The 25,996-nt window shown below is 43.5% G+C and overlaps 1 protein-coding gene across 7 annotated transcripts in view; it reads left to right on the plus strand.

The window, feature by feature from the left end:
- The window catches only part of auts2a (activator of transcription and developmental regulator AUTS2 a), a 339,678-nt gene that overhangs the window by 215,675 nt on the left and 98,007 nt on the right, over positions 1-25,996 (plus strand). For all 7 annotated transcript variants that reach the window (XM_061055901.1, XM_061055904.1, XM_061055903.1 and 4 more), the window contains one exon: positions 8,296-8,325. In XM_061055901.1, coding sequence (XP_060911884.1) covers positions 8,296-8,325 — 30 coding nt within the window. The remainder of the gene's footprint in view (positions 1-8,295; positions 8,326-25,996) is intronic.

Genomic DNA, 25,996 nt, shown 5'->3' on the forward strand with positions numbered 1-25,996 from the left:
CTTGTAGACATAAACTTCTCATTTCAAGAAACTCAAATTTGTTCTCTCCAGTGGCAGATATTTTAACTTGTTACAAGCAAATTCAGGCCCTTAGTTTGGATTGTATATCTTTAAATAAAATGTTAATCTGGACTTGACATGTGATTGTGGCTTATATTAAGTGTAATGAGATATTTTTACAGAAATACACCTCACAATTTGAGTTTTTACTGTTGGCATCAGTGTATGAATGTGTATGAATGGATTAGTTACTTCTGATGGTCACTTTACACAGCAGCCTCTACCATCAGTGTGTGAATGTGTAGGTGAGACCTGCGGTGTAAAAGGACTTCTGAAAAACTTCTGAGGAGTCAGAAGACTAAAAAAGAAATAAACAAGTTCAAGTCCATTTTTATCAGTTTGTTTTGGTTTCATGCTGGTGCTCAGGGTGACGTCTACTGGATCAAAAAGTCGCACATTCTTCCTTTAAATGTATTGTACATGTGCGCCTCCAGATAGCTTTAAGGTTGATGTCGGGCACTTAAAATAAACATTAGGGGAAACACATTAACTTCTCAGTGCTGTTTAATGTATGTCATAACCTAAAAATCTGTCTAATAATCTTTGATGAACCCAGCGTCTGCTTTGTTCCTCAGCCCCCCATCTGCTTATAGACACAGAGCTCAGAGTTGAGGTGAGGCTAGGTGTGTGTTTGTGAGTTTTTGTGTATGCGCCCACACTTGGATTCTGCAGCTGTAAGTTATGTTTGTTGGTTTTTTTTTCTCATTTCTATCAGATAACCGGTAAACACTTCCCGCCCCCAGGCGCCTATAGCCCGGAGAAAAGCGTTGAGATGCTTCTAGAAGCAGAGATACTAAACTCGGTGCTTGTGTAACAAATGGATTTTTTTTTGAGAAAGCAAAGTGCTGCACCTCAAAGTTCCTCCCATCCTACATTGGTCCTTGTCAGGTGTGTGTGTGTGTGTGTGTGTGTGTGTGTGTGTGTGTGTGTGTGTGTGTGTGTGTGTGTGTGTGTGTGTGTGTGTGTGTGTGTGTGTGTGTGTGTGTGTGTGTGTGTGTGTGTGTGTGTGTGTGTTAGGTGGGTGGATGGGACTGATCAACAGAAAGCTTCACCCTGCGGCAACATCTCTTTCTGCCAAGCATCACTTCAGTACTACACTGCCACATCTCTGGTGCAAATGTCCTGCCTTCCTCCACACTGACAAAACTGAAAGCAACACACACACACACACACACACACACACACACTGAACTCTTGTGCCTTCTGAACAAAACTTTTCATCCCGGGCATGCTAAGTGTGTGAACGTGTCTGTTTGTGATTTCAAACAGCGCTCCTCGACACTCCTTTGCTCAAATTGCTGGTGCTATTAAAATAGAAATCATTTGAGGTTTAGCTCAAGAAAACAATAATACAAACAGTCAGGGCGAGAAAATCTCTCAAATATTCTTTTTGTACATTTTGGCACAGTCCAGTCCAATAAAAGGTAGAAAAGAACACACTCCAGAGTATTGAAACCAGGCTATAAAGTTCTTATTATTTTATGGAAGGCTCCATATTTTAGCCTCTCTCTCTCTCTCCCATCTCCACCTTTAGCCCTGATGTCCCGCTGACTGGAATCCAGAGCTTGTGGTCAAGTTGAATATCTTCTGGATAAAGTTGAACATTTGAAGGGAAATTGCATTCAGATGTTGGCCTGCTGCGTTTGGCCCCGCGATCAGACCAGGTTATATTAGTCCAGACTGAAGTCTGGTCCTCCCTGACGAAACATTCTTGGCTGCAGATGGACACGTTTGCCTTACATGACTGTATAGACCGTCTCAAACACTCATGCTGAGCTGTTTTCTTCTCTTTGTGTTTGTTTGAGGTCTTCTCTTTCTCTAGATGACAGCTGGAAATCAAGCAGACGCTGGGCAAATTAGATGTTCCATGTCATCTCCGCAGAGTTCTGCTTATTTTAAGGATCTGTCCCAGTCTGTCATGTCATCTTGAATTTCCACTCGCTGAGCTTTTGCGAGCATTTTTACTAAACTGTCTTTTACGAATACCTTTTCATGAAATATGTGTCTGCAGGGCTTCTTTCTAAAGTAAAGTTATCCCAAAGTTTATCTGAGGTTCAGTTGACTGTGAAGTCACTTGAGCACGGTCTACTTCTGGGCATGTGTATACGTTTGGAAATACATTTTCACGTTTATTATGTTCCAGTGGTTTCAACTGACCAAAGAGAGAGTCTTTAAACAAAATGCCTCTGAAAGGTAGATCATCATTTACATTACATGTCTGCTTCCTCATGTGTAGTCCTGAGCTCAGCAACACATTCACCCTGCCAACACAATACCAACATGTCAGCGGCCCAACGCTTGATTGTGGCACCACTCTAGCATCAGCATGTTATGTGGTCAAGTTGACGATGATAAATATGTCAAGTTAACAAAAATATATACGTAGCATCTTGTTTAACATGCAAAGTGAAGCTTCACAAATATTTCAGATTTAAAGACTTTTTGACGTCAACAATACTCAACCAAACCGAGCATGTCTCCTCGTTTACAATGTTAGATCATTGTTGGTTACTCATGTACATTACTTAACTAACACTGTATTTGACATAACTAAAGTATACCTGTATAGGTTATGTAACTACTTACCTACTTACCTAAACTTAAAATGCTTAAGATGCTGACATTGTCTTTCAATGTCTTGTCTCATTCATTCATTGTCTTTCACCTTTTCTGTGAAAGTTCTTAGTCATCCAGGTCATCTTAATTAGAGGCTTGATCCAAGACATTGCGCTGGACTGCACTGTTCAGGTTTTAGAAGACATTTCACCCCTCCTCTGAAAGGCTTCACTTGTTCTAAACTGACTGGTGAAGAGAACTACATATATATATATATAAGCCTCTGTGGATGTATGGTGGTCATAGCGGTCAAATGGGAGTCGTTATCAGGGCTGTTGATCTAGTTTCACATGAAGTTTTTGACACTCTGGGTCATCTGTGAGTCACAAGGGTCACCTAAAGAGTCTCATTTTGAAGTGTTGGGCTACTAACCACGCTGCCACATTTGATCATGGACCAATCTTAAGATTGTTAAACATTTTTCAGGAAAAGTCTAAATTTGATTCTCCAAGTTGGTTACATTGTTGTTATTTATTTCTGTGTTGTAAGAAACTCAAACTTGTGAGCGTATAGTGAAGGGGCCTCCTGCCTCAGCTCCGTGTGACAGAGCAGGTGCTGTGTAGCAAACCCTGAGCTCATCAGTCTCCTCCTGCCCGCCTCTATTTGTTGTTCCTCAATTCACAGCGGCGGACTGGCAGACTGTGTAATGTGCGGGTGAGAAAGAGAGAGGGGTACAGAAGGTGTGAGTGGGGGATTTGAGAATAAGGATGGCACTGATCCTCGTTTTACCATCCTGGTCTTCCTCTCTTCACCGTGAATAATGTAGCACAGCCCCTACCCAGCGGTGGAGCAGGCACACCGCCATCTCAAGCCGAGGTGGAGAGAGATGCGTCCAGCTTGGCGAGTCTAGACTCTGCCACATTCTAGCCCCACCACCCCCTCCTCCATCTCCAACCTGCAGAGAGGGGCACTGGGCTCCAAGATGGCAATCAAGGCTTGATTTGCCAACACATTTCCAATGATTAAAATGTAATTAGCACAAGCGAGCACCTCCTCCCCAGCTAATTTCCACGCACGCTGTGACAGGCAGGCGGTCGGCGGCACCCAGGCCCCAGCAGCAGATGGAGGAGGCTGCAGCGGGAGGGGAGAAAAACCATTTTGCCATGCGACTGTTTGCATCAGAAAACCATCAGGACGTGCAGCTATATCGGGAAGGAGCTGTTAGGAGGAGGAGGGAGCGAGGAGCCCTTGACGACAGCACGTCAAATTGGCACCGTCAGAGCTGACCCTGGCAATGGCTGCCATCCTTCATGCTGTCTCTCCAGCTCCCAGGCATGCAGGCAGGTTGGCTTCCTCCCCCGGCTTTAACCCCTTCAGCCATCCTGCAGGACAGCCTGGCTTGGGTTGATAAACAGACACCATCCTGTGTGCAGCGGGGCGCTTTAATGAAGCCCATATCAGACATAATTAATTCTAAGGTCATGGATAGCAACCAGCAGAACTGGAGGCTAATGTCACTCATGGGGGCGACAATATGCTCAGAACACACATCCAGACTTAAGAAGACCACTTAAATAAACATTTGAACAATTACAATAAACCTTTTAAATACGGACTGTTGCCTTTAGAAATATCTTTTTACATGTGTCATTATCTTCTGGATTGATTTAACATCTGTTGGTGTTTTTTCAGTTTCTCAGAAGGTTATGTGGGAACACGGCATACTTGCCTTGCACGCATCCCTGTGTGATGTGGTCACCTCTCTGCTGCAGACTTCTTTCCGCGGGTAGCTCTGGCAGGAGACTTTGTCGGGCCCTGCTTCTTCTACAGACGATAACATAGCCGCGTGGTTTAGCATTCAGCCCGTGGCTCCTCGTGTTCCCCCCTCGCACTGGGCCAGTATTACTCTCAGCTGGAGAGAATTTAGGACAAGAATAATTTACTCCTTATTTGAGACCAATGTAAACAAAAGGCTCGACGCTTGGACTGAGCACAGGGAAATTTGTAAGAGCACTCAGCCAAAAGAGAGGCCTGGCTGAGAGCGGAGGGGCAATCAGAAGTGCTCCGGATACAAGCCAACATCAACAGCTCTTAGAGCTGACGCTAATGTTTGACATTCCTCTGTTACTTAAACTTAACACCAGGGTCTCGCTGTACAGTATAATAGCGGGCCTGTGTAAATAGCAGAGGGCCTGGGTAGAGTATCAGTTTTCTTTGTGAGCCCCCTCCTTGGTCTAATGGTTTCCTTATTGGAAGCGACTGTCGGAGGGCAAACTCCACTCATCTCAATAGCACCATTGTTGTTGTGTTTTCTTTCTTCACTGTAATGTATTCATTGTAAACCTCATATATGTCTTTTCATCAGAAACAGCCTCTCAACATTGGCTTTAAGTGCTTTTGACATCACAGTTTGTCATCGCTCTGCAGATTTTATACGTACTCACCCGTCAGGAGCAATAACTGCATGTTTGAGCTAATGCTTATACCCTCACAAAACAACACCATTCCTCAGTTAGTAATGACATGTTCTAAAACTCATTCAGTGTGTTTCCTATTACCAAGTGCAAAGCTGAGCCTTTCAAGCTCTCCGTCTCAGTCTGTCATGTAAAAGTCGGTAAGTAAAAAAAGAAAAAATCACAAGGAGGGGAAAACTGTTCATATGCAGGGATTTTTCTCCGCCGCCTCAGGTTGCTTTATGCACGAGGCGAAGCATTAGTGCGCTATGATCACTTATCAGTGAGTGACAGCTCCGACTTGTTTGTATGCCAGATGTGTTTTTTATCTTTTAGGGATATTATTTTTGTTACTTTCTGCTCTGTACTCGAGCAGCGGGTTCATGGGAGCTCCAGCGTCTGCTCTGTGAGGATGATCAAATTGGCTGCCCTCTCCTGTCAGGCCTGATCTCAGGATTTTTTACTTTGCTCATTATAAAGGTATTTCCATTTTATTAAGTTTTCCCTTTTGGTCGCTCTCGGAACATTTGCATACCTCTATTCCTTGGGAGAGAAAAAAAAATAATGACAGCAATTTCTTTCCTTTTTTTCTCACCCCCGCTAGCCGTGTGAGTGCTTCGTTTAGTGGCACCTGCGAAAGCGACAGGCGCGGGGATGAGAAGTGAAAGAGAGCAGTTGATTAAATCATCATCAAGTCGCGGCACAGAAAGTCAATTCTGCTCGCCGTCTACAATGATATCCTTTTATCTTAAAGTAATGAGCTATGGCACTTTTGCATCGGGTAATACGATGAGTTCCATTAGCATGTTCCATTTGCTTCACAAGCAAGGGCAAGTCATTCCAGCCGGCTTCTATCTCGGCAATCAAAGCAATTGGCTGCACAGCCGGGGAACAGGGGGGGGGGGGAGAGAGAGAGGGGAGGATAAGGAACAGGAGAAAGAAAAGGCTAGTGGTGTTTTTTTATGGATCATAACACAGAGGAAAAAATGAAAATGATGTCCATTATTTGAACCCCTTTGCATGCCTGTGTTCTCAGTGTGTGCAGCACGGGCAGAGAAGCAGCTAATGAGTGCACGGCTGCATTACTGCTGCCACATCCAGACAGGCCTGAATACATGGAGGCAGTTCAAACGGCTAATACTGATCATCAATGATGTCTGCTGCTGCGTCAGTCAGTCCTGTGTTGAAGGCTGATATATGCATGACATTTCTTCACACTATAACAAACCGTTTGCTTTAATCCTTCTTATTACATGTCGAGTACAGTCAAAAATATAAAGACGATAAATATTAATGCAGGAATGATTTCAGGGATTTAACAAAACGTTCTCCTGTTTGAAACTAGTCCATTAGTTTGCACATTTCAAACTGCATCCATAGCAACAGTGAACCGTGCAGCCTTCTTTAAAGGGGCCTTTACATGACTTTTATACCGCACATTAGACTGAACATTAAAGAGAAGCAAGGTGAAAAGGGGCTGGAAGAATACATGCAGAGCATAACTGTCAAAGCCTGTTGACATTTTCTTTTCCATTAAGCAGTCTTTAAGATCGTCCTTTCTCATTACGGAGTTATTAAACGTGTCTACTTCATGTGTTTTCCTTCAACTTGATGTCTTTGTCTCCAAACTTCTTTACGTTTTCCTCCTCTCTTTTTTCCTCTTCTCTGCTTTTAGGGCAGACTGTCAACGATTTTATAGACATAAGACTATGATCATGCTCAGGTGAAGGATTTGTTCTGAGGATTGATATGATTAATTCTCAGATCAAAACTTAAATCAAACTTTATCGTCATTGTGCTTTTACTTTATTTTCCCCTGAAATGTGCTTTTTGGAGCAATGGCAACATATATGATTTTTTTCAATTTTTATCTGTTAAAAAGTAAACAAAAGTCCTTTTAGAATTGTAGAAATGGTCTGTTCTTCATAGTATGTCTGTTGATTTAAAAAACAAATCTCACTATGTTGCAATTGAACAATCAGAATCGAGTATTTAACCGAGCCGTGCATTAACCTTTTCTTTGTTTACAAACGATCTTATTTTTTAAAATAGCCGACATTCATGTGTAATCGGTATTTGCATGTCCCTTATTTATTCCTCCAGCTGACTCTCCGTAGGGCTGCTGGCTCTCTGCACACTGTATTCAAATGGGGGAGGAATGTTCTGGGTGTTGGAGAAAAGAGAGTGAGAGAGAAATGGAGAGCAGGGAAACGTCTGAGGAGTGTTTGCCCAGTGCGTTTATTGCCTCTGCATAATTTATGAGCTGCTGGAGCTGACCATCATGGCAGTGTGCCGCGGGCTGCCCCTGGGGCCGTGTGGGACAGGCCTGTAAATTGGATGCTATGCTCCTGCTGAGCTCGCAAGGCCCCCCCCCCCCTTTTTTTTTTGTACCATCCAGCCTCAGACACATAGCAGCCACGAGCCTGGCCAGCTACCTCTGAGCTCTGCAGGCCCCAGATCAGCAGAGAACAAGAGATGGCAGCAAAAAAAAAGGGAGAGAGAGGGAAAAGCCAGTAAAGCCTTCTGTCGCTCACTCCCTGCGCTGTCAATCATCTCACCCCCTTCCTTCACTCCCTCCCTGCTTTAATCGACACCCACCAACCCCTCCCTGCACACACACACACACACACGCTCACTGTGCCAACCCCTGCCCATATTCCCCCCCAGTGCCTTCTTCATTACCGACTCCAGTGCTTCTCTGCACCTCAGCCATATGCACCACGTCGAGGGCCGCCAGTCACCCAGCATCACACTAATTAGTTGATAAAGAATTAAGTGGACCTTGAAATTGAAATTGGAAAGAAAAAATGAAATCTAACCACTTTTTTCCCTGCCTCCATTACAAAGTTCCCCCTACCTCCTTGTGTCATTTCTCCATTTTCCAGCCCCAAGCAGGAGCAGTCATCGTGGAATTATAATTCACGTGTCGAGATTCCAGCTCCGCCTGAGTTTCACATACGTTTCAATGTTAACAAGGGCACCGCTGCTTACGAGGAACCCGCTTTGTTTCCCATTCCTGTGCTCGAGTCAGCTAATGAAGTGATCTGATGGTATTCACACTGAATATGAGTATGTGACATGTTCGTCATTAAAGAGCTGATGAGATGTGCCGTCTGCAAAGGTGACTCCGATTATGGCTCCCACATGTGTTTAAATAGAACAAAGATGGAGACACATCATGTCTGATTTTTAGTTTTACCTTTGGTTTCTTTCTCTTTTCTTTCAGGGTGACACAGAGAGCGACCAAGACGACAAGGTAAGTCTGCCGTTTTATGTCATTTCTTATATTTTATTAAACAAACCTGAGTCGATGAAGGCATCCTGTATCGTATTTCAGGAAGATTCAAATATTAGGCTTTCTTTAAGGCGGGAACATTCATGTAATTAGAATTAAACATCTTGTTAATAAGAATGTGAAAGCCTTAATTAGCTGCGCATTAATTATAAATGACTTAATGATGTGCAAAATCTAAATCGAACTGTTCCGTCTTTTTAGGATTTAGATGACATTTACATGAGAGCGCTGTGACAGGCGGGGCGGAGGGTGCAGGGTGCAGGAGCAATTCTGCTTGGAGCCTAACAATGACAATCTGTATATCAGTTCATGTCCCTGTCGGCTTATCTCATCGATTTGTTCACCTATAGGTCTCACTATCTGCATGTTGGTGCATTTAAGATGATCTGATGTGCTAAATAGAACACTGGACCAAAATGAATGTATGGGGGCCAATAGGGGGACCCCCAAGGGCTAAAAAATGTTTAAACCTCAGCAGTGGCTCAAAATGTGCCAAGTTAGCAATGACAGTAGGAAACCTCCCTAAAGGGGGCCCATCTTACACCTCCACTCATATACTAGTAAATTACTGAATGTTGCTCATCAAGCCCTGAATATGGGCGAGAGAAACTTGAGTAACATAATTTCCGCAAGCTTTACATTTAGTTTTTTGTTCTTTGTCCTTTTTTTTCTTCTCATTCTTAATTGTCATCTTTTTGAAATGACAAGGTTCTTAGTGTTTTTTATACTTCTATTTAGAAATAATAATACTGATGTGAACTTAATAAATAAGAATGGTGATAAACGCTGGTTAGAGGGGCCCCCTGTGAATGTTGGCCTTGGGCCCCAACAGACTCTAGAATCCCCACTGAGCACGGGGGAGAAAGGATTTATTGACGGAAGAATCTTGGACTCTGCTACGGTAGGTGGTGACATTCCCCCTTTCAGCTGGCTACCATTGGACCTTCTTCCAGTAGAAGTATTACATCACATACTAAACAATCGATAAACAAGTTACCAAGCAACAAACTGGTTACATGTCAAACGGTGGACTAACTCCTTCAGCTCACACAACATAAACTGTAACTGCTCGTCTGTCCAAACGTCTGGTTGTCGCTCTAGCACTCGCCATGTTGGTACCTTTAGCTTGTTTTCCTTCATGGTTTTCTTCTATATATTAATGCTGTTCAAAGTCCAGAGCGGGAACTGGGGAGCATGCACAGAACACCAAGGCCAGTTCGAGCCTGGTTGAGGTTTATACATGCAAAAGTGAATCGACCCCCAACCCTGTTATCTAGCTGTGTTAGTCCAACTTCAAGAAATTAGACTCAGACTAGAATGTTTACATGTTTCTCATAAGTCCAGTTTTAGTCAGACTAACACACAATAAATCAACATGACTTTTTAAACATCATGTGAACACACTGGGTGACACTGGAGGAAGGTTTTAGTGTCTTCTATCAGGCTACTTCTTGTCATTTTAGGATTGTTAAAACAGCACAAATGAAATCAATAATTAATAAAATGCATTAATAAAAAAAAAAAATAGTATTGGACCTATGTATGACCAAGAGATAGTTGGTCATAATCAAATCAAACAGGCACAAAGGCATTGCTTTGATTGTTGTAGTTTAGTAATGGCTGCCACATTTGGTCAAAGTGCCAAAACGTTGATATGAAGCCACTGTTGACATGCAGCTCTGTATATAATACTCAGGTATTCACAGTTGGAGCATACCTCATGCATTTTAAGAGCAGCCATATTTCCCAATGACTTCTACTTAGAGATCTGAATCCACTCTAATGATTAAGTAATGCCATTTGCTAGTAGTGTTTAGACTGTGCAGCAAATTGAGTCATTACTCAGAGTTGTCGATTTAAATTGCTCCTGTCTCGGTGGCAATTCCTTTTTTGTTTCAGGAAGAGAGAGAGCGCACGGTAAGCTGTAATCCCCCGGTGACGGTATTAATTCACCCTGGCTCACGTTACGCTCCTGATGAACAGCACCAACTACACCTTCCTGTCATTGATTAATCGTGTGTTAAAGTAACAGAGGAGTGAATTAGTAAATAGGGGACCCCTATGACAGGGGCTGACTCATGTGTTCATCCTCAATGTGGGGGGTAATTGGAGCTCCCACTCAACACTTTAACCCCCTCCCCGCTCCACCTCACCCCTGTCCCTATCTGCTGCTGCCAGGCGCCGGGCACGCGACGCCCACCGCCGCTGTTATCATTTGCATTCTGTGGGCGACGTGGTCTACTTTACAACACGGCGGCAGAGGAGGACGCTGGAGAGCCGAGTCGTTTTAATGGGTCAAATGTATTCAGATGAGGACAAACGCGGCTTATTTAGTTTCTCTTCAAAAGCAGGAAATGGAAAAAGCGTTCCCAGGAGAAATCATGTTCTGCCTGGTGTAGAAGGCCTCTGCCGTGTCGGCGGGAGCTGCCAGCCTCAGATAAGAGACAGCTATTCGCATCTCAGTGTACGTGTGCAGACAATCCTGCTCGTGTGTGTGTGTGTGTGTGTGTGTGTGTGTGTGTGTGTGTGTATGTTTCTGGAAACTGTCAGAGTATTTGCTCATTATAAAAGTGACCTGAGAGATGGGCCCCCTCCAACATGACATGTTAATGGCACAGTGGGAGACAGGTAGGAAGCAGGCTCACTGCAGTCAGTAACACTGGTGTAAGTAGCTCTCTATGTGTTATCATTAGCATCTCTGCTAAGGTGCCATCATGTGACCTTTTGTCACTCAATGACACACATGACCTACAGTACAACACTAACAGTACCATGTAGACTCCATGTTTGTGTTTGATCATTCTGATATTCATGGCTATTGGCTAACAAGATCACCAAGTCCCTCCCTCTCGACTTCTGATTTATGCTCACGGAAACTTAAAAATCCTCAACATTTGATAAATATGCCAAAAACACGTCTGTTAGCATTGAAGTAGACAACTTTGGCGAAACCAGCAAGGTCAAGCAACATATAAAAAGTATCCAACTGGAAAATTGTCAAGCGACTCCTGCAAACACATGCAAGTTTACTTCTTGATTGATTGTGCAGAAAGGAGCATTGAGAAGTCGGTGCAGCACGTTATTGTCATCACAAACTGTATCCAACTCCCTGTCTCTGCCATTCTAGTGCAGCTACCTCATTAGCTCCTGCCTGTGCAAACTCTGCTCATGTGCATTGAATGTCCCTAGATGTAATGGTAGGTAATCAGTCACCCATTGGTCCCTGAAGACATGAGGCCAGACGATAGTCGTCACCGTATTGGAAATGTTGACTCTCTATCTAACTTTTGAGCAATCTTGTAGCAGTTGAAGAGGTGGAGCTGAGGCGGGCCTTAAGCCTCCTGGCATGGAGTTACACCGTGCCCACCTGGCAGTCATTAGCCACGCCCCTAACAATGCCTTATTATGCAAACTCTTATCCTGGATATGATCTAAATGGAGGGGTCACCCCTGTACAGTTTTTAATCAAAAGAGAATTGAACTATAGACACTAAAACCATTTTTGAACCAGGCTGTTAACATGTTTATTTCTGATGTAAAAATTAGCATCAACGGGACATGATGGGCATTCCTTGGCTTTTGTTTTCAAGTGGACACTAGGGGAACAGCAGTGTTTTGCACTTCCACATTGGCTTTAGTTTTTTAACACTGGAAGTTGCCACTTGGTTTAGTGCATTTCTAGTTTTGTCTGAATTCTTATCAACTACATACAAATGTAAAATGCATTTGTTGTTTAAACGGGATGATTTGCCTTCACTGTGCAGCAGGCTACTCATGAATCATTTGGTCTCTAAACTGGCAGTGTCATGTAAGCACAAAGTCCCTTTAAGGGGCCAAAAACCTGCTCTCAAAGCTTTAGCTCATCATGTGGCATGGCCCATCTTCCATTCCTCAAACACAGTCAGTCAGCCAAATGTGCTCTCTCACTCATCCTCTCTACACTCTGTGCTTTTGGTGGATGTACAAAGGATCAGGTGGTCATTTTTATTAGGTCCAGGCTGGTCCGGCCTGTTCATTTGGAGCAGCTTGTTCCCTGTTACGACGCTCCGTTTTACTGGCAGGAAAGCACCCTGAACGAGCTCCACAGCCTCAGGTGTCTTTCATGTGCATCTGCCAAAGTCCCAATAACATTACCTTGTTTCACGGTGTAGTTAACACCAACAGGTTTTCCACCACCTGAGACCTTTTAGGGGGGCTTTGAAACATCCCCTAAGCTCCAGCATGTGTTTGATCCACAGCTCTGATACCCCCTATGAACCCTGTGGGTACAGACTTCAGAATACTTCTTCATGAATGTTAATGCCTCTTTTTATTTTACTTTTTTATTTTGCAAAATATAGGCACAGAAACATTCACTGAGCATTTATCCTTTTTATGAGAATGGAGCTGCGGTGAATTTCTGCACCTTGTCTTAGCAGCCTTTGTGATATTGTCAAGAGTACTCATGCACTTTCTCTGTCTGGATTGCTAAAGTGATTTTTGCTGATAAGTGGCATCTTGAAACTGCCAGTCAAATATTTTAGTATTAATATCTGCGAGTGCTCAAGTGCTTCCTCCAGCGTAGCTGTTCATCAGCCGTGTTACTCGGGGCCCTTTGGTGAAGACAATGACTCCTTGCTGTAATCTGCAGGACTTTATCACTCAGTAGCTTTTTTTTTCTCCTTCCCTCGCCTCTGGGCTTTTTTTTTTATGGAACCACACCTTACCTAAGTGTTATTTACTCGCTCTATCAGCAGGCACAAGCTGTAAATGCCATTTTGAAAATGCTTTGCGTCTTATTAATGGCCATGCATCGGAGTGCTGTAATTTGCTGTGCTTCGCTCATATTGGAGGCGAGGGATCTAAGTGCGTGCTTTAGAGCAGCCGAGAGAACCTGTTTGTCCTTGACATAAAATAAAGATCTGAACTGGTAATATATTTGCTGTTTCTCTTCTTTTATTGTTTTGCTGTGTTTGCCCTCAGGCAATTACAGCGGAAGAGTCGAGTTTCTCAATCACTCGGCAGCACTGTACATAAAACCATTTTATATCCTCCTCCTCCTTCCCCCCCCCCGAACCCTCCCTCTTTGCACCGCAGTGGGGAGGATGAGTAATAAAATGGAGAGAGCAACTTGTCAGCGTTAAAAGATTATGTGTTTTGCCCCCTCCAAAGGAAGAGAGTAGTGTTTACAGGCTTGAGTGGGTGCTCGCTAGGCCGAGGCTGAGGCTGATTGCACTAGAGTACCCTGTCAGCCAGTGATTTGTCATGTACTTTATCATCCTTGTCAGTCTGCAGAGCGTTGTCATAGGTAACGTTCCCGCCCGCCCCCTCCTCCGTTCGTGCTTTGTACCCAGTCGGTGTAGGAAATTTGTATTTACTTTGGGGGAGTGTAATTTGTTCCTCATGGATAATATGACCCTTAGCGGAGCCGGATCACGGGTTAGTTGAAGTGATATTTTCCGGTAATGGTAGTCGTACATCATGGCTGTCAGGCCGGGTTAGGAGGCGAGCACATAACAGCTCCATTTTAGCACTGCAGGCATCTGGGATTATTTTCCATAACCAAGTATGACATGACCGCTCTGCGGAGTGCATTAAATTTTTACTAGCTTTTTTCCCTCCCCCGGCAACTTCTGTGGCTTTTCCCCCAGTCTGGGTCTCGGGGCTGCCACATTGATGGATACCCCCAGAGTCCCAGTAGCCCTGGCCAAGGTTAGCGGGTGTCACAGACCTACACCGCTCCCCTCCATCCAATAACTGGCAAATCCCTGCTCCCTGTGAGGAGCGCGCACACAGCCCCACGGCTCACTGCTGCAGCCAACAGCGAGCCTCCAGTCGCCTCAGCACACAGCCGCTAAACAACCAGAGATACAAAGACAAGGAACTAGCATATTCCCCTTTCAGATGTCATCAAACAAAGTGACTTTGGATTTGAGATATATGGAAGATATGATGCTTGATAAGATGGAAGATTTTCAGTAGTTTATGGACAAGATGAAGGGCAGAATTGTCAGGTGTGAAGCAGGCGATTGCCTTGTGAAGTCCATAAATTCCTGATAATAGTCACATTGAAGGTTATTACCATAGTGACTTGCAAAAGATTTTTTGGGGGGGATAATTCTTTTGTTTTTATGGATTTTTCAGCTCTGTTACTTGTGAGCCAAAATGCTAATGCTATGCTAGTGAGATTCAAAGTCAATAACAGTTGACATAAAGTGATATAATATGACATAAGATTTCTAACAACTGGACTAGCTAGCCTAACAGGCATGTCATCGCCCCGTATCAACATCAAGGTTTTCAAATCTTGATGTTGATCATCAGTGTTTCCCGTAGCCTGAATTAGAAAGTCCTATCGATTGTGATGCGAGACAACTGCTAATGTGATCCACAAGTTCGGACAGGGACTGAACTTTTGGCGACTTAGGTGTGACATGTGCCATCTTGTGGTGTTCAGAGGTACTGAAGGAATGTACTGTTGTGATGTTCTTTTCTAGTGTGTGTTCTTCAGCTGCACATAGTCAGCATATTACTGTCAGACAGTTTCACCAGATCGACTTTAAAGGTGTCTGTTCCCAGGAATTTGAAAAGCTATACCTGCAGCCAATTAGAATTGAGTATTCAGCCAGACAATCTTGTTTGTTTGGTAAAACCTGAGTTTGTCCCATAAAGCCATATTCAACAGAGAGAGACAAAGAGACACAATGATGGACCTACACTTTCATGAATAAAGATCATCTTCACACATGGCGACGCTTGCAAACAGCGTTGTGCTCCAGAGCTGATTACTTTCCTTTTCCTTTTAATTCTTTCCTTCTCCTCTCTTCTCTCCCCCACCTTGATTCTTTTCTCCTTGGCAGCAAGGTCAGCAGTGTAAATGCCACCTCTTGCCATTGACAAATGGTCGCCCCCTCTGTCTGATAATCAGCAGGGTCTCAGAGGTGGACGAGCAGGCGGAGCTCATTAGGGCGCCACAGATGAGAAATTAATGTGGAGGTTCCCGGCCTGGCAAAGAGCCGCGCTGATGGGCCCGGGGTGGGGGAGGTGGGAGAGGAGGAGGGGGGGGGGGGGGGGGGGGGGGGGGTTGGATGGATGGACCCTGTCTGATAGATGACCAGGTCAGCAGGCAGCAACACTCCCCAGACAGTCCCACACATACACAAACATATACACACCCACAAGCCTGTCCTCCCCCAGTAACCTCCCCCTCTCCCCACCCCCCTCATAGTGCATCTCATCCTGCCCCTCCGCCCAGCAGCGCAGTAATGACACTGCAGAGCACGGGGCCACAGGAGAGGAGGTCAGAGGAGAGACATTTTCCCCTCCGACTGACATTCTGGTAATTGAATGGAAGCGGCCTAATTGACTCAATTTTCCACATTCCTCTTTTTTCCCCTCAGAAATAAGACGGTGACACGAGGTGAAAATGTCATCCTGTCGATGTGATTCAGAGTTTATTTATACTGCATGTCTGCGAATTCCTGCTGCCAACAGATTGCATTTTATTTTGTCTTCATTTGCACTTGTTGTGTGCCCTGCTGTGTTGATATTTTTCATTCTGGATGTGAATTCTGGTCTCCTCTCCTTGTGAAACTAACAATAACACCACTCCTTTTTTTTTACAATCTTCAGACATCACTACACAAAGAGAATCTGAGACACAGCTGTGTTAAACTGAGTAGTGAGCAGGTTAGCTTTCAAGGCTCTGGGACTTTGGCCCTCCTCCATCCTTCTTTACATTTACTGTGGCCTATTTACATTAGCTAGCTATATGTAGTGCTTTCATCCACTAATATCCTAGCTGGTGAGAGCTGCACTTCTTTGCCTGCTATTTCTGACATTCTCAGATACCAACAACAATGCTGGGTAGCAGTGGGGGATAACACGTAGCTGTAATTAGATTACATTTGTCTGTAATGCAATAATGTACAGCATTACTGATGCTAACTTCACTAATCACATTACCATTACTTATCAAACAATTATCTTGTTACCTGCGTTACTTTAAGCTCTTCAACTATTGACCACTTGTCAACATATAGGAGGGAAGCAGTGCACATTAAGTAAGTCATTTCTGGTCACACCTACCCATTCACACACTGATGGCATAAGCTGCTTTGTAAAGTGACCCTCAGTATTAACTAATCCATTCATATCCATTCATAAGTCGCTGACAAAGCATCGAACCCGAGATCTTCCAGTTGAGAGACGACAAAGTTTTCATGGATGCTTTGGGTGAAAATGAGGGTCAGAGAGTAATCATGGGAGGTTATTATTACTTTCCATTTCATTCAGATTTGTTCCTTTAAATCTAACATTAGTCGACTTTGTACGACTACCAGTGGCTCTCATCTTTGTTCAGTAATGTCTTAAAAGGAGTCTTCTGTTATTCTCTTTTCTTATGAGACTTTTCCGAATTGCTGCAGATTCTAACTCTGGTATATATCTGTAGAATATTTGTTGAATGGTTGACAGAAAGCAAGTTATTAAAGTGGTGGTTGAAGTAGTTAGACCCATGCAGATTACATTGACACAGCTCTCCTGTGATTATTATTGTGTTGACACTCAAATGCACTTTTTATTCAATAGCCTCTGGAATGCAATTTAAAACTATTTCTGCATCAATCAAATGTTTTTTTTTTCTGTTGCTTTAAAGAAGACTTCTTGATTCCCTTTGAAAGCTCCCTGCACGGAGGTTTTGATGTTTGTAACACAGGAGTGTCGAAGGTTTTTCCTCTTACCTTGAGACGTGATATTAAACGAGCCCTAATGTGTTACGCACGCCTCTGGAGTGCACGACCTCACCATTCATCTGTGGCCAACAATAAAAGGTAATAATGCACACGTTTGAATAGGACAAGGTTGCCAAGTCCTTGAAATTGAATGAGGGGAAAAAAAACAGTTGCAGCAGTGAATCATGTTTCAAAGGCAATGATTCAATTCCCAGCGCGAGCTGAGAACACAGGGAATGGAAAATAATTCAATCAGCAACAAAAACCATAAATATGCTGTTTGACTGAGACGTGCACTCCTGTGGAAAGAAAAACCATTTCCATCTTTCCTGACCCGGAAAAGAAAAATGTCTCAGGCAAATTGTACACATATATCAAAGACTTTATGAGATTGTCCACACACAGATGCTTTGGAGTAGTAACAAAACTGCATTTCAAGAAAAGTTAACAGATGTATATGTAGAAAAAAAAATAGAAATATATACGAGAGATTTTCCACTGTTGAAGTCGTGCATTTATGATTTAACAATGACTCTTCTTGCAGTGTGTGTTTAATCACAAGCATGTAGAATGCATCTCATATTATTCTTGTAACTGATTGAACTATATTCAGAGCCATCTGTTAAGCACATCATTAACTCGCCACATACTTTTAATAATGAAACTGTTGTTATAACAGAAACGCTGAAATTAGCAAGAAGCTAAAAATACCACCCTCACATGGTGAGTCAAACTAAATGACATACATTTTTGATGACGTTGACCTGTGCAATAACGAGCTTCCTCGGTGTGGTGCCATTTGTCAGGTGCAGTGACACAGGGCTGCTGGGTAAGGCCGTGTGCTCTGGTGTTTTTGTGTATGTAGAGCCTTCCAGGTCATGTTAGGCCGGTGGATTTGTGGCCGATCAAGAGTGAGCAGCTCGGGTGTCTGTCCTCATCTCTATTTATGAGGCAGTGTTGCCAGTTACCGGTCTTTAATAATGCATGGAGGAAGACCTTGGGTTCAAACCAGTGTCTCTGGAATCAGGCCTCGCTTATGAAAAAAAAAATTGGTTGTTGTTATGCAGAAAGCCGTTTGCAGCTCCCATCTCTTTTCTCTCATGCACTCTCTCTTCATCCCTTGCTGTCTCTGGATCTGCCCTCTCTCTCCCCGCTCAGAGTGAGTTCTCCGACATGCCAAGGTTAAACTTTCTCTCTGCACCGGGCGGATGTCAGTCAAGGCCCCGCTCACCTGCACATAAGCCCCCCCCAGCAACTGGGCCACTGACACTCACAGAAACCTTCTGCCCCCTTATTGCCCTTTTGTCAAGCCGATGATTTCTGCAGACAGCTCGCTTGAAAATTGACTGGCTGCTGGCTCTCTGTGTTTGCACTCTCCACAGCAACCTCAGCTCACCCACGGAAAATGGCTTTTTACCTGCAGCCAAGGCAGAGTTTCTCTTTCTGCGATTTGTCAGATGGCAAAAGCAATCCCAGTGCCCTCAACACAAAGACTGTAAATGAAACCACATTAACAGGGCTGCAGACTTATGCAGAGATTTTAACATACCATTCTTTCCTTCTGATACCTTGAATTGAGTATTGGGTATTATTGAGTATCTCTCAGTTTCTACAGTGATAAAAGAAATACTCATAAGATTACTATTTTAGCAGTTGTACTCTATACGACTAGCCCTGGATGTGATTTGATAGTTATCATTGTTGAGTTGCGTCGCTCCGTACAGAAACAATCCAAACATAGAAACAAACTGAGCTAACTTTTAGAGCAGTTAGGCTTACGACTTCTTGGATTGTGTCCTGTGTCAGCCAGTTTAGGTTAACATAATCATCTCACGTCGCTGGATAAGCTCAGTCAGTAGAGAGCACCATGTAAAGAGGCTACAGTCGTTGCTAAGGCTACAGCTTTCCTAATAAAGGCAAAAGCCAAAAAATAACATCTTTAAAAAAATAACTGACTCTGACTTTGAGAATACTTTTGGATTTGCTAGAATAATCTCCTAAGGAACGTTAGGGACATAGTATTTGAAGTCCTGGACATAAGATGGAGTATTATATTCTTAAAATATTCTCACTGCTGCAGTGGACCATCTCGCAGATCTCCTGCTGAGTAGACCACCAGAGGCCGTGAGTCAGTACAGAAAAGGGATCTTAAATGAGGAAAGTAGAGAGCAGGCTTGTCAGTATGACAACGCTGTCCCAGCATGCATGGCGGCAGCCACAAACAATCCTAATGACATCAGGGGCTCCGAGGAGGGGCTCCTAGGCTCAGGCCGGCCCCCTCCCCCCCCCCCCCCACATCCTCCCCTTTGCACCAGCCTACTGCTTGTTAGAGGCAGTGTAATTAGGTGGCTGAGCGTGTTGCAAGTAGCCCAGGTCACAGAGGCATGTCCAACCCTTGTCCTGATTGCTCCTCTGGGAATTATTGACAAAACACAAGGAGCATTGCATGTTGGGCTCTAATTATGTGTACAAGACATACCCGGCCCTGGGGAAATTAAATGAAATTCCCCAGCTTTGATGGGTCCTCTACACTCATGGGATCCATTCTGGTTCTTATTAAGCTCAGCCATTGTCTGCCTTTATGGGGCTGCAAGGCACCAGCTAAATGCTTTTGAGTGTGTTTCTTTTCACAGTGGTGATACATCAATGGCTCCTGGTGGAAAATTGCCTGTCGATTGGGATCTGCACTGAAAAGCGTGTGAGCAATAAAGCAGGGGTTGTATTTAACTAATGCTCGCTAATATTGTAAATATAGGGTGTGAAATGGAACACCTGCATGGTGTTTTCACGTGTAATCAGCTCCTCGCCACTGCAGCTCGGTCTGAGCACATCCAAAAACCTCTGCTCTAATTCCCCCGGCCCACATAGCGGACAGGAATTGATAGTCTCCTGCTTGTGCAAATGAAGTGATAAGGGGTCTCACCCAGATTACACAAGGCCTAAGTGGAGCTGAGGAAGCTTATGGAGATGAATGAATTCATGAGGCTTCCTGACAGATTCTTAAGAAGCAATGTAATGAGGGATAAATCAAACAGCTACCATTTTGCCTCTGAATGATTTCAAATTAAAGCACAGGGAGACGACAGACCTCCCGGGAGCCACTGAACTTAAGTATAGAACCGTGGCCGACCCTTATGTATATTTCTCTATCATTTGCACACCCTAATGGCTAATGTAAAAAAAAAAACGGGCTGCATAAGCAATAAATACTCTATTCCTTTTGATTCAGCACAGTGGGACGTTAGCTGTCTTTGAATTGGCAGACTGTGGGGGCAGGCCGAGTGCTAGAGGTCTGCCCACACAGCATTAATAATGTAGCATATTATGTTGTAAGATAGGGGAGCAACCTGACCAATTTAAGAGAAATCTATTATCTCTTGGTGTAATCGCTGTAGCTGTGCCTTGCTCTAATGTTCAACATCACTGAGTCATGGCTACTTTTCCATATGAACACAAGTCAGTGAATTTAACGCAAGGTACCTGTTGTGTGGGGTCAAAAGTGTTTGGTTTCCCATTTATTTTAGACCAATTACATTTGAGCAGACTTTGGTTGTATGAACAGAAATAGTCTATATTGTGTAAAAGAGTTGTGCTGCATAAGCCTAGCTGTAATTCCAGAGTCCATTGGCTATCATCAGATTACTGCTAATCTATTTGTCACCACTTCAACAGGTATCAGTATGAATGCATATACAAATCCTTCATTGGTGTCATGTCTGAAGTGTCTTGTCAAACTGTGAACAATAACCAGTCTTGGCATGAATATTTGCTAACAGTGACCCAGACATTTCCTCGCTACACTGGAAGCCCCCCCCCAAATAATGCCGGTCGTCCTAAGAAACTAAATTGCCATCAAACAAAAGCTGACAGAGGACATAGATTGAGGCTACAACAGCATGAGCCAAATGAATACTCTTAAGGAATATGTCAGATCCTCTCCCGCTGTCTACAGCCTCCCGCTAACTTGAGACACAAGAATGGAGTCGACAGATGAAAAAGTCAACTGGTTTGGGATCTGCAAGTACATATAGATGTGTGCTGCAAGATAAATAAAAGGATACATTTTGTTTGAGGGTGATGGTAATGGCTTACTGTTGGGTTGTAGGGTTGCTCTTCAACCAGTGCATTGCTCAATAATAATTGCTAAGCATCATTTTATTGCTCTATAGGTTGCTGTAGTGGGCACATAAAGTCTACAATACACATGGGACCAGTGTTGCCCGCTATGATCCTCCTTACCGATTAATCATGTGAAAGTAAAGCAGACAGCAAAGCTCCAGACAAACACAAACCTTTATGAAACAGCTTCATACATGGAAATGTCAGGTGACCTTATTGACATGACCTGCAACAACACATATAACTCTCTGCTGGATTAAACACGCTGCAGAGCGAGCACTGGATCAGCCCAGTCCACCCAGTCCCACATGCCACAGCCGGCTCACCAGAACAGCAGGCGCACACACACCGACTCTGGAAATGTTACCAAGACTAGCAGTCAGAGAATAATTGGCAGAAGATGCAGATGTGCTAGCTGCCATGCTGCGAGGCCCAAGAAACAGAATATGATGTGTTTTGAATGGCAAGTGGAGGTGAGTCACATCGACACTGCTGCCTGGTCTTAATGATATTTCTGCTTGGCAAAGCTAGACAAGCAGGGGAGGGAGGCGGAGAGTGAGAATGTCAGCGTGTAGACTAATGTGAGGATGGCATTTGTTGTTAGCTGTCATGCGTCGACTCGAGTTATGTGATGTAGCATCTCCAGTCGCAGCCCAGACAGCGATTTCATGTTGTTAATCAGTGCCAGGCATCATGTAGACTGCGTTTATCCTCCTTTTTTCTTAAAATCCACCTCCTCATCTTCATACATGGGAACATGTTATGAAAGCTAGGGAAGTCATAGGCATACAGTTCTAAATAACAAAGCAAAAGACATGTGCCCTTTGGGTGGTGAGATAGCTCATTACCTATGAGCGACCTTCCATCTGCACTCATGGCTGCTCTGGGAGCCATTATGATTATGATGGAAATCTCACAAGCCATTACTGGGAGACAGCGCAGGGCTCACTGCAGACACACTAATGGACTCATTTGTAATTGGGAGAGAGGGAAATGACTCCGCGAGCTAGCAGCGGCTTTGTTTGATGGAGTACGGTGGAGCGCGTGCTAGATTTGACAAATGAATACGGGGTTAGTTGTCTGTGTGAACCAAACTGCTGTGCTTTCTTGATCACTGCACACATGCACACACACACATACAAAATAGCATCCTTCCTTTTTGTGTGTCCAGCAGTGACTTGACTCCCAGGGGCCCTTTCATATTCTCTTTTGGTATGGGGGTTGGGTTTTAGGATTTCTTTGGGACCCCACAGGACGCGTAGGACGAGATATTAAATAATACATTTCTTAGAAGTGATAATGGTGTTGAATTAGACTGGTTGGGGTTGGGTGTGGGAGTGTGTGTGGAGGATGTCATCTCCTAAATCTTTGGATTAATAGTAAAACTTATGCTGTTCCCTCATCGATGTATTCAGTCAAGTGAACAAGAGCATGTGGGATCCTCGGTAAGATTAAAGTGCACAGCTTTATTGGTTGTTTCTGCTTGTATCCCCATGAATCCACTCTTACTGTAAACACACACACACAGCATTCTTTACCCAATAACTTCTATCTTCTCCTCGCAGCATATTTCTGCAACATCTGGGAAGTGAACGTCTGAGGTTTATTTGCAGTTTCTCATTATTTTAATTAGCTGATATTCCTTGTTTCCTTTTTCTCACATTGTCCCCACAGTGCTGCTCCGCACATTGGTTATGGTTATTCTAATCCTCCTGGAATTGGTGCATAACAAGCAAATCATAAGTGCTATTGTGGAAAAATATTAGCTCAGCATGAGTTTACAACTATAACAATAAATGCTTTTAAAACGGCGAGAAATTGGCTCTCTTTTATAATTGGTGCTGGAGTGGAAACACAGAGTAAGCCATGAAAAGTATTTAGAAAAACATTTTGAGCATGCAAATAAAACACTAATAAAAACGTGAAGAATGGACCATGTAAGGAGTTTTTACTTACATGCATTGTGCTTCAATGTGCTTTGTTTGTATTATATTTACATGTTTTATTTACCATCTCCAGTCTATTGACTGCAGGTACATTTAGATTTGAATCTTTAAGCTAAATCTGGGGCGGCTGTGGCTCAGTTGGTAGAGTCGGTCGTCTCTCAACTGGAAGTTCGGGCGTTCGATCCCTAGCTCCTGCAGCAACATGTACGATGAGTCCTTGGTCAAGACACTTAACCCTGAATTGCTCCGCTGCTTCGTTAGTGGCATATGAAAGTGTATGAATGGGATTTTTTTTTTCTGATGGTCACTCACACACAGCAGCCTCTACCATCAGTGTGTAGGTGTGACCTGCAGTGTAGAACGCTTTCAGTAGTCAGAAGACTAGAAAAGCGCTGAACAAGTCCATTCTATGCTCAAGATGGACCGATGTTCAGATATCTGTCAATGTGCATAATACCTTCTTAGATAAAATCATAATGTGTCATTATAAAAAGAGCATTTACTTATGATGAAGTAAGGCCTAAAAGAGGCTGTTAAATACAATGTTTGTAAGTGAATGATATAAGGCATAATCTTCAACATTGGCATTGTTATGAACTGTAATACCATCCAAATCAACACAATATGGCAATTTTTAAAAACCAGGATACTTACACTAAACCTCTGCAATATGACCAATATGACGCATTTCCTGTATTTATATTGCCATGCATCACAGGCTTTAGTGTCAGACTCAGCACATTATGACATGATTCAGAACGTGTTTTCAAACCAACATATCAGTATAAAAAGTGAGAAGGTAAGCTCCCGGACAATGCATTGCATTCTGCATGACAGCCTCTCTGCGTTGTTAGTCCACATCCTATCCATTAAACCAACAGGACATTTAACTGCATGTTTATACAAGGAAGCTCCCTCAGCAGGAACCTGACAGGACCAATCACAGAGAGGGATGGGACAGAGGTTATGGAAGGGGGGGGGGAGAGACTAATAAGATTGTCCTGACCTCGGTGATTTATAGATTCATTTGTGTGCTTGTTTAGGAACCTGATCTGCATTATTCATGTCCACAGAGGAGCAGTAGTGAGGACATTAGCTGGTTAACCCCTGCTCAGGTTAGGCCACATTATTTTAATGGCCAATGCGAGGGGCAGGACTCTCAGCCCCGATGTTTGAGAGAGAGAGAGAGCGAGAGAGAGAGAGAGAGAGAGAGGAGGGAGAGGGAGAAAACAGCTCATTTATACCAAAGAGAAATCTCTCCCCATACACAGAGAACAGGTGGGGCAGGGGTATTATTATTCAATTATGTGTGTTAACGGTAAACAATGCACAGCGCTTTAATGCTCAAAAGAGAAGGATAATTGGTAACTGAATGCCGGGCGACTTTTGACCGCCACATGCTCCATTATTTATGTCGCACGCCACCTGTCATGCATATGGCGCGACCACAGCATCCCATGTTTTCTGTGCATGTAATTATTATTCATGTTTGCGATAATTGTGCCTTGTAGCCATAAAATAGACTACAGCAGCTTTGACATGACGCCACATATGTCATCGTCTCTGCAGATTGATGTGACAGTTATTTGTGGCGCACCAGTGTCCACACAGGAATCTGCTACAGAGACAATAAAGAGAAACTCAACGACGACATTACAGCATTGGATTAAAAGTTCTCGTATTAAATCTTTTTATGTTTTTTTTATTCAAAACAAATTCAAGTTATTCTACAGCCCCTGATTCACAAAAGGCTTTTGCAGCTTTTGCACCTGATAAAAAGGCACACATAAGACAGTCTTATTCATAAAGCCTATGTGAAGGGACACGTGCACCCCCAAATACACTTCACAACAAATATGTTCTTTGTGTTTGTTGTGTATTCAAATGATCCATTATGCATTCCTTTGGGGCGAATTGGTCCCGACTAAAAACATCTTTTTACCAAAGTTAGTTTGAAATTTGTACTGTCGGCTGAGAGTTGGTGGTAACTGCGCCACAGTAGAAATAAGGGCAGTCACCCTGGCACATAGACACACACACACTTTGTCCATGTGTTTGGAAACCATGTAGGTCGTTATGAAGGACAGGTAAAGGAGTGTTTTTCATGCGCTGCTGTCTCCGGATCCTCACAGGGAGGAAGCTTTGTTTTAAACGATGAAACTTGTATCAGGTCTGTAAAGACTCAATTACACAATAAACTGGAAAGGTGCTTCCTCCCCACCCTGCTCATCATCGAGGCCTGAGTTGAGCTCTGTCAGGATGAGAGTGCACTGCACAGAGAGGAGATGATGACAACTCAGCTCCACAATCAGACACAAAAAACAAGAGCAAAGCACACGGTGCTGAACAACTTTAAGGGCCTGTTTGCACTTTACTATTACCACATTTAATATTTCTTACATTTTGTTATTGCTCTTACCATAATAACCATTTTTAATATAAGTAGAAGCACTCTTTTAACCCCTTCCCCACCCTCTTTATATATTTATTTTATATTTTCCCACCACACACTTTATTTCCTCTTCTCTACCCATTTATGCACACAAAAACATGTAATTTCTGGAAAACCAATCTGATTACTGAACTCACACGTGCATACTCCAGCGTCTAACCAACAGGATGGGACCATTGGCTTTCATCCCGACAGACACATTAAAGTAAAGTATGACAAGAAAGACCCAATCCAACATCATGCCTGTAACACAACTCTAAGAGGATGTATTGGTTCCATAATAGGATCCTTTTTCTGTTCCAAGTGACACACACAGCACTCCCCAGTTTAAGCTAAGAGAAAGATTTGATCATTTTCCCTCATCTTCCTGGTGAGGATGATCTAACTCCCTCTGTGCTTTTTGC

This window comes from Labrus mixtus, chromosome 14, assembly GCF_963584025.1.
Source record: "Labrus mixtus chromosome 14, fLabMix1.1, whole genome shotgun sequence".
Classification (NCBI taxonomy): Eukaryota; Metazoa; Chordata; class Actinopteri; order Labriformes; family Labridae; genus Labrus; species Labrus mixtus.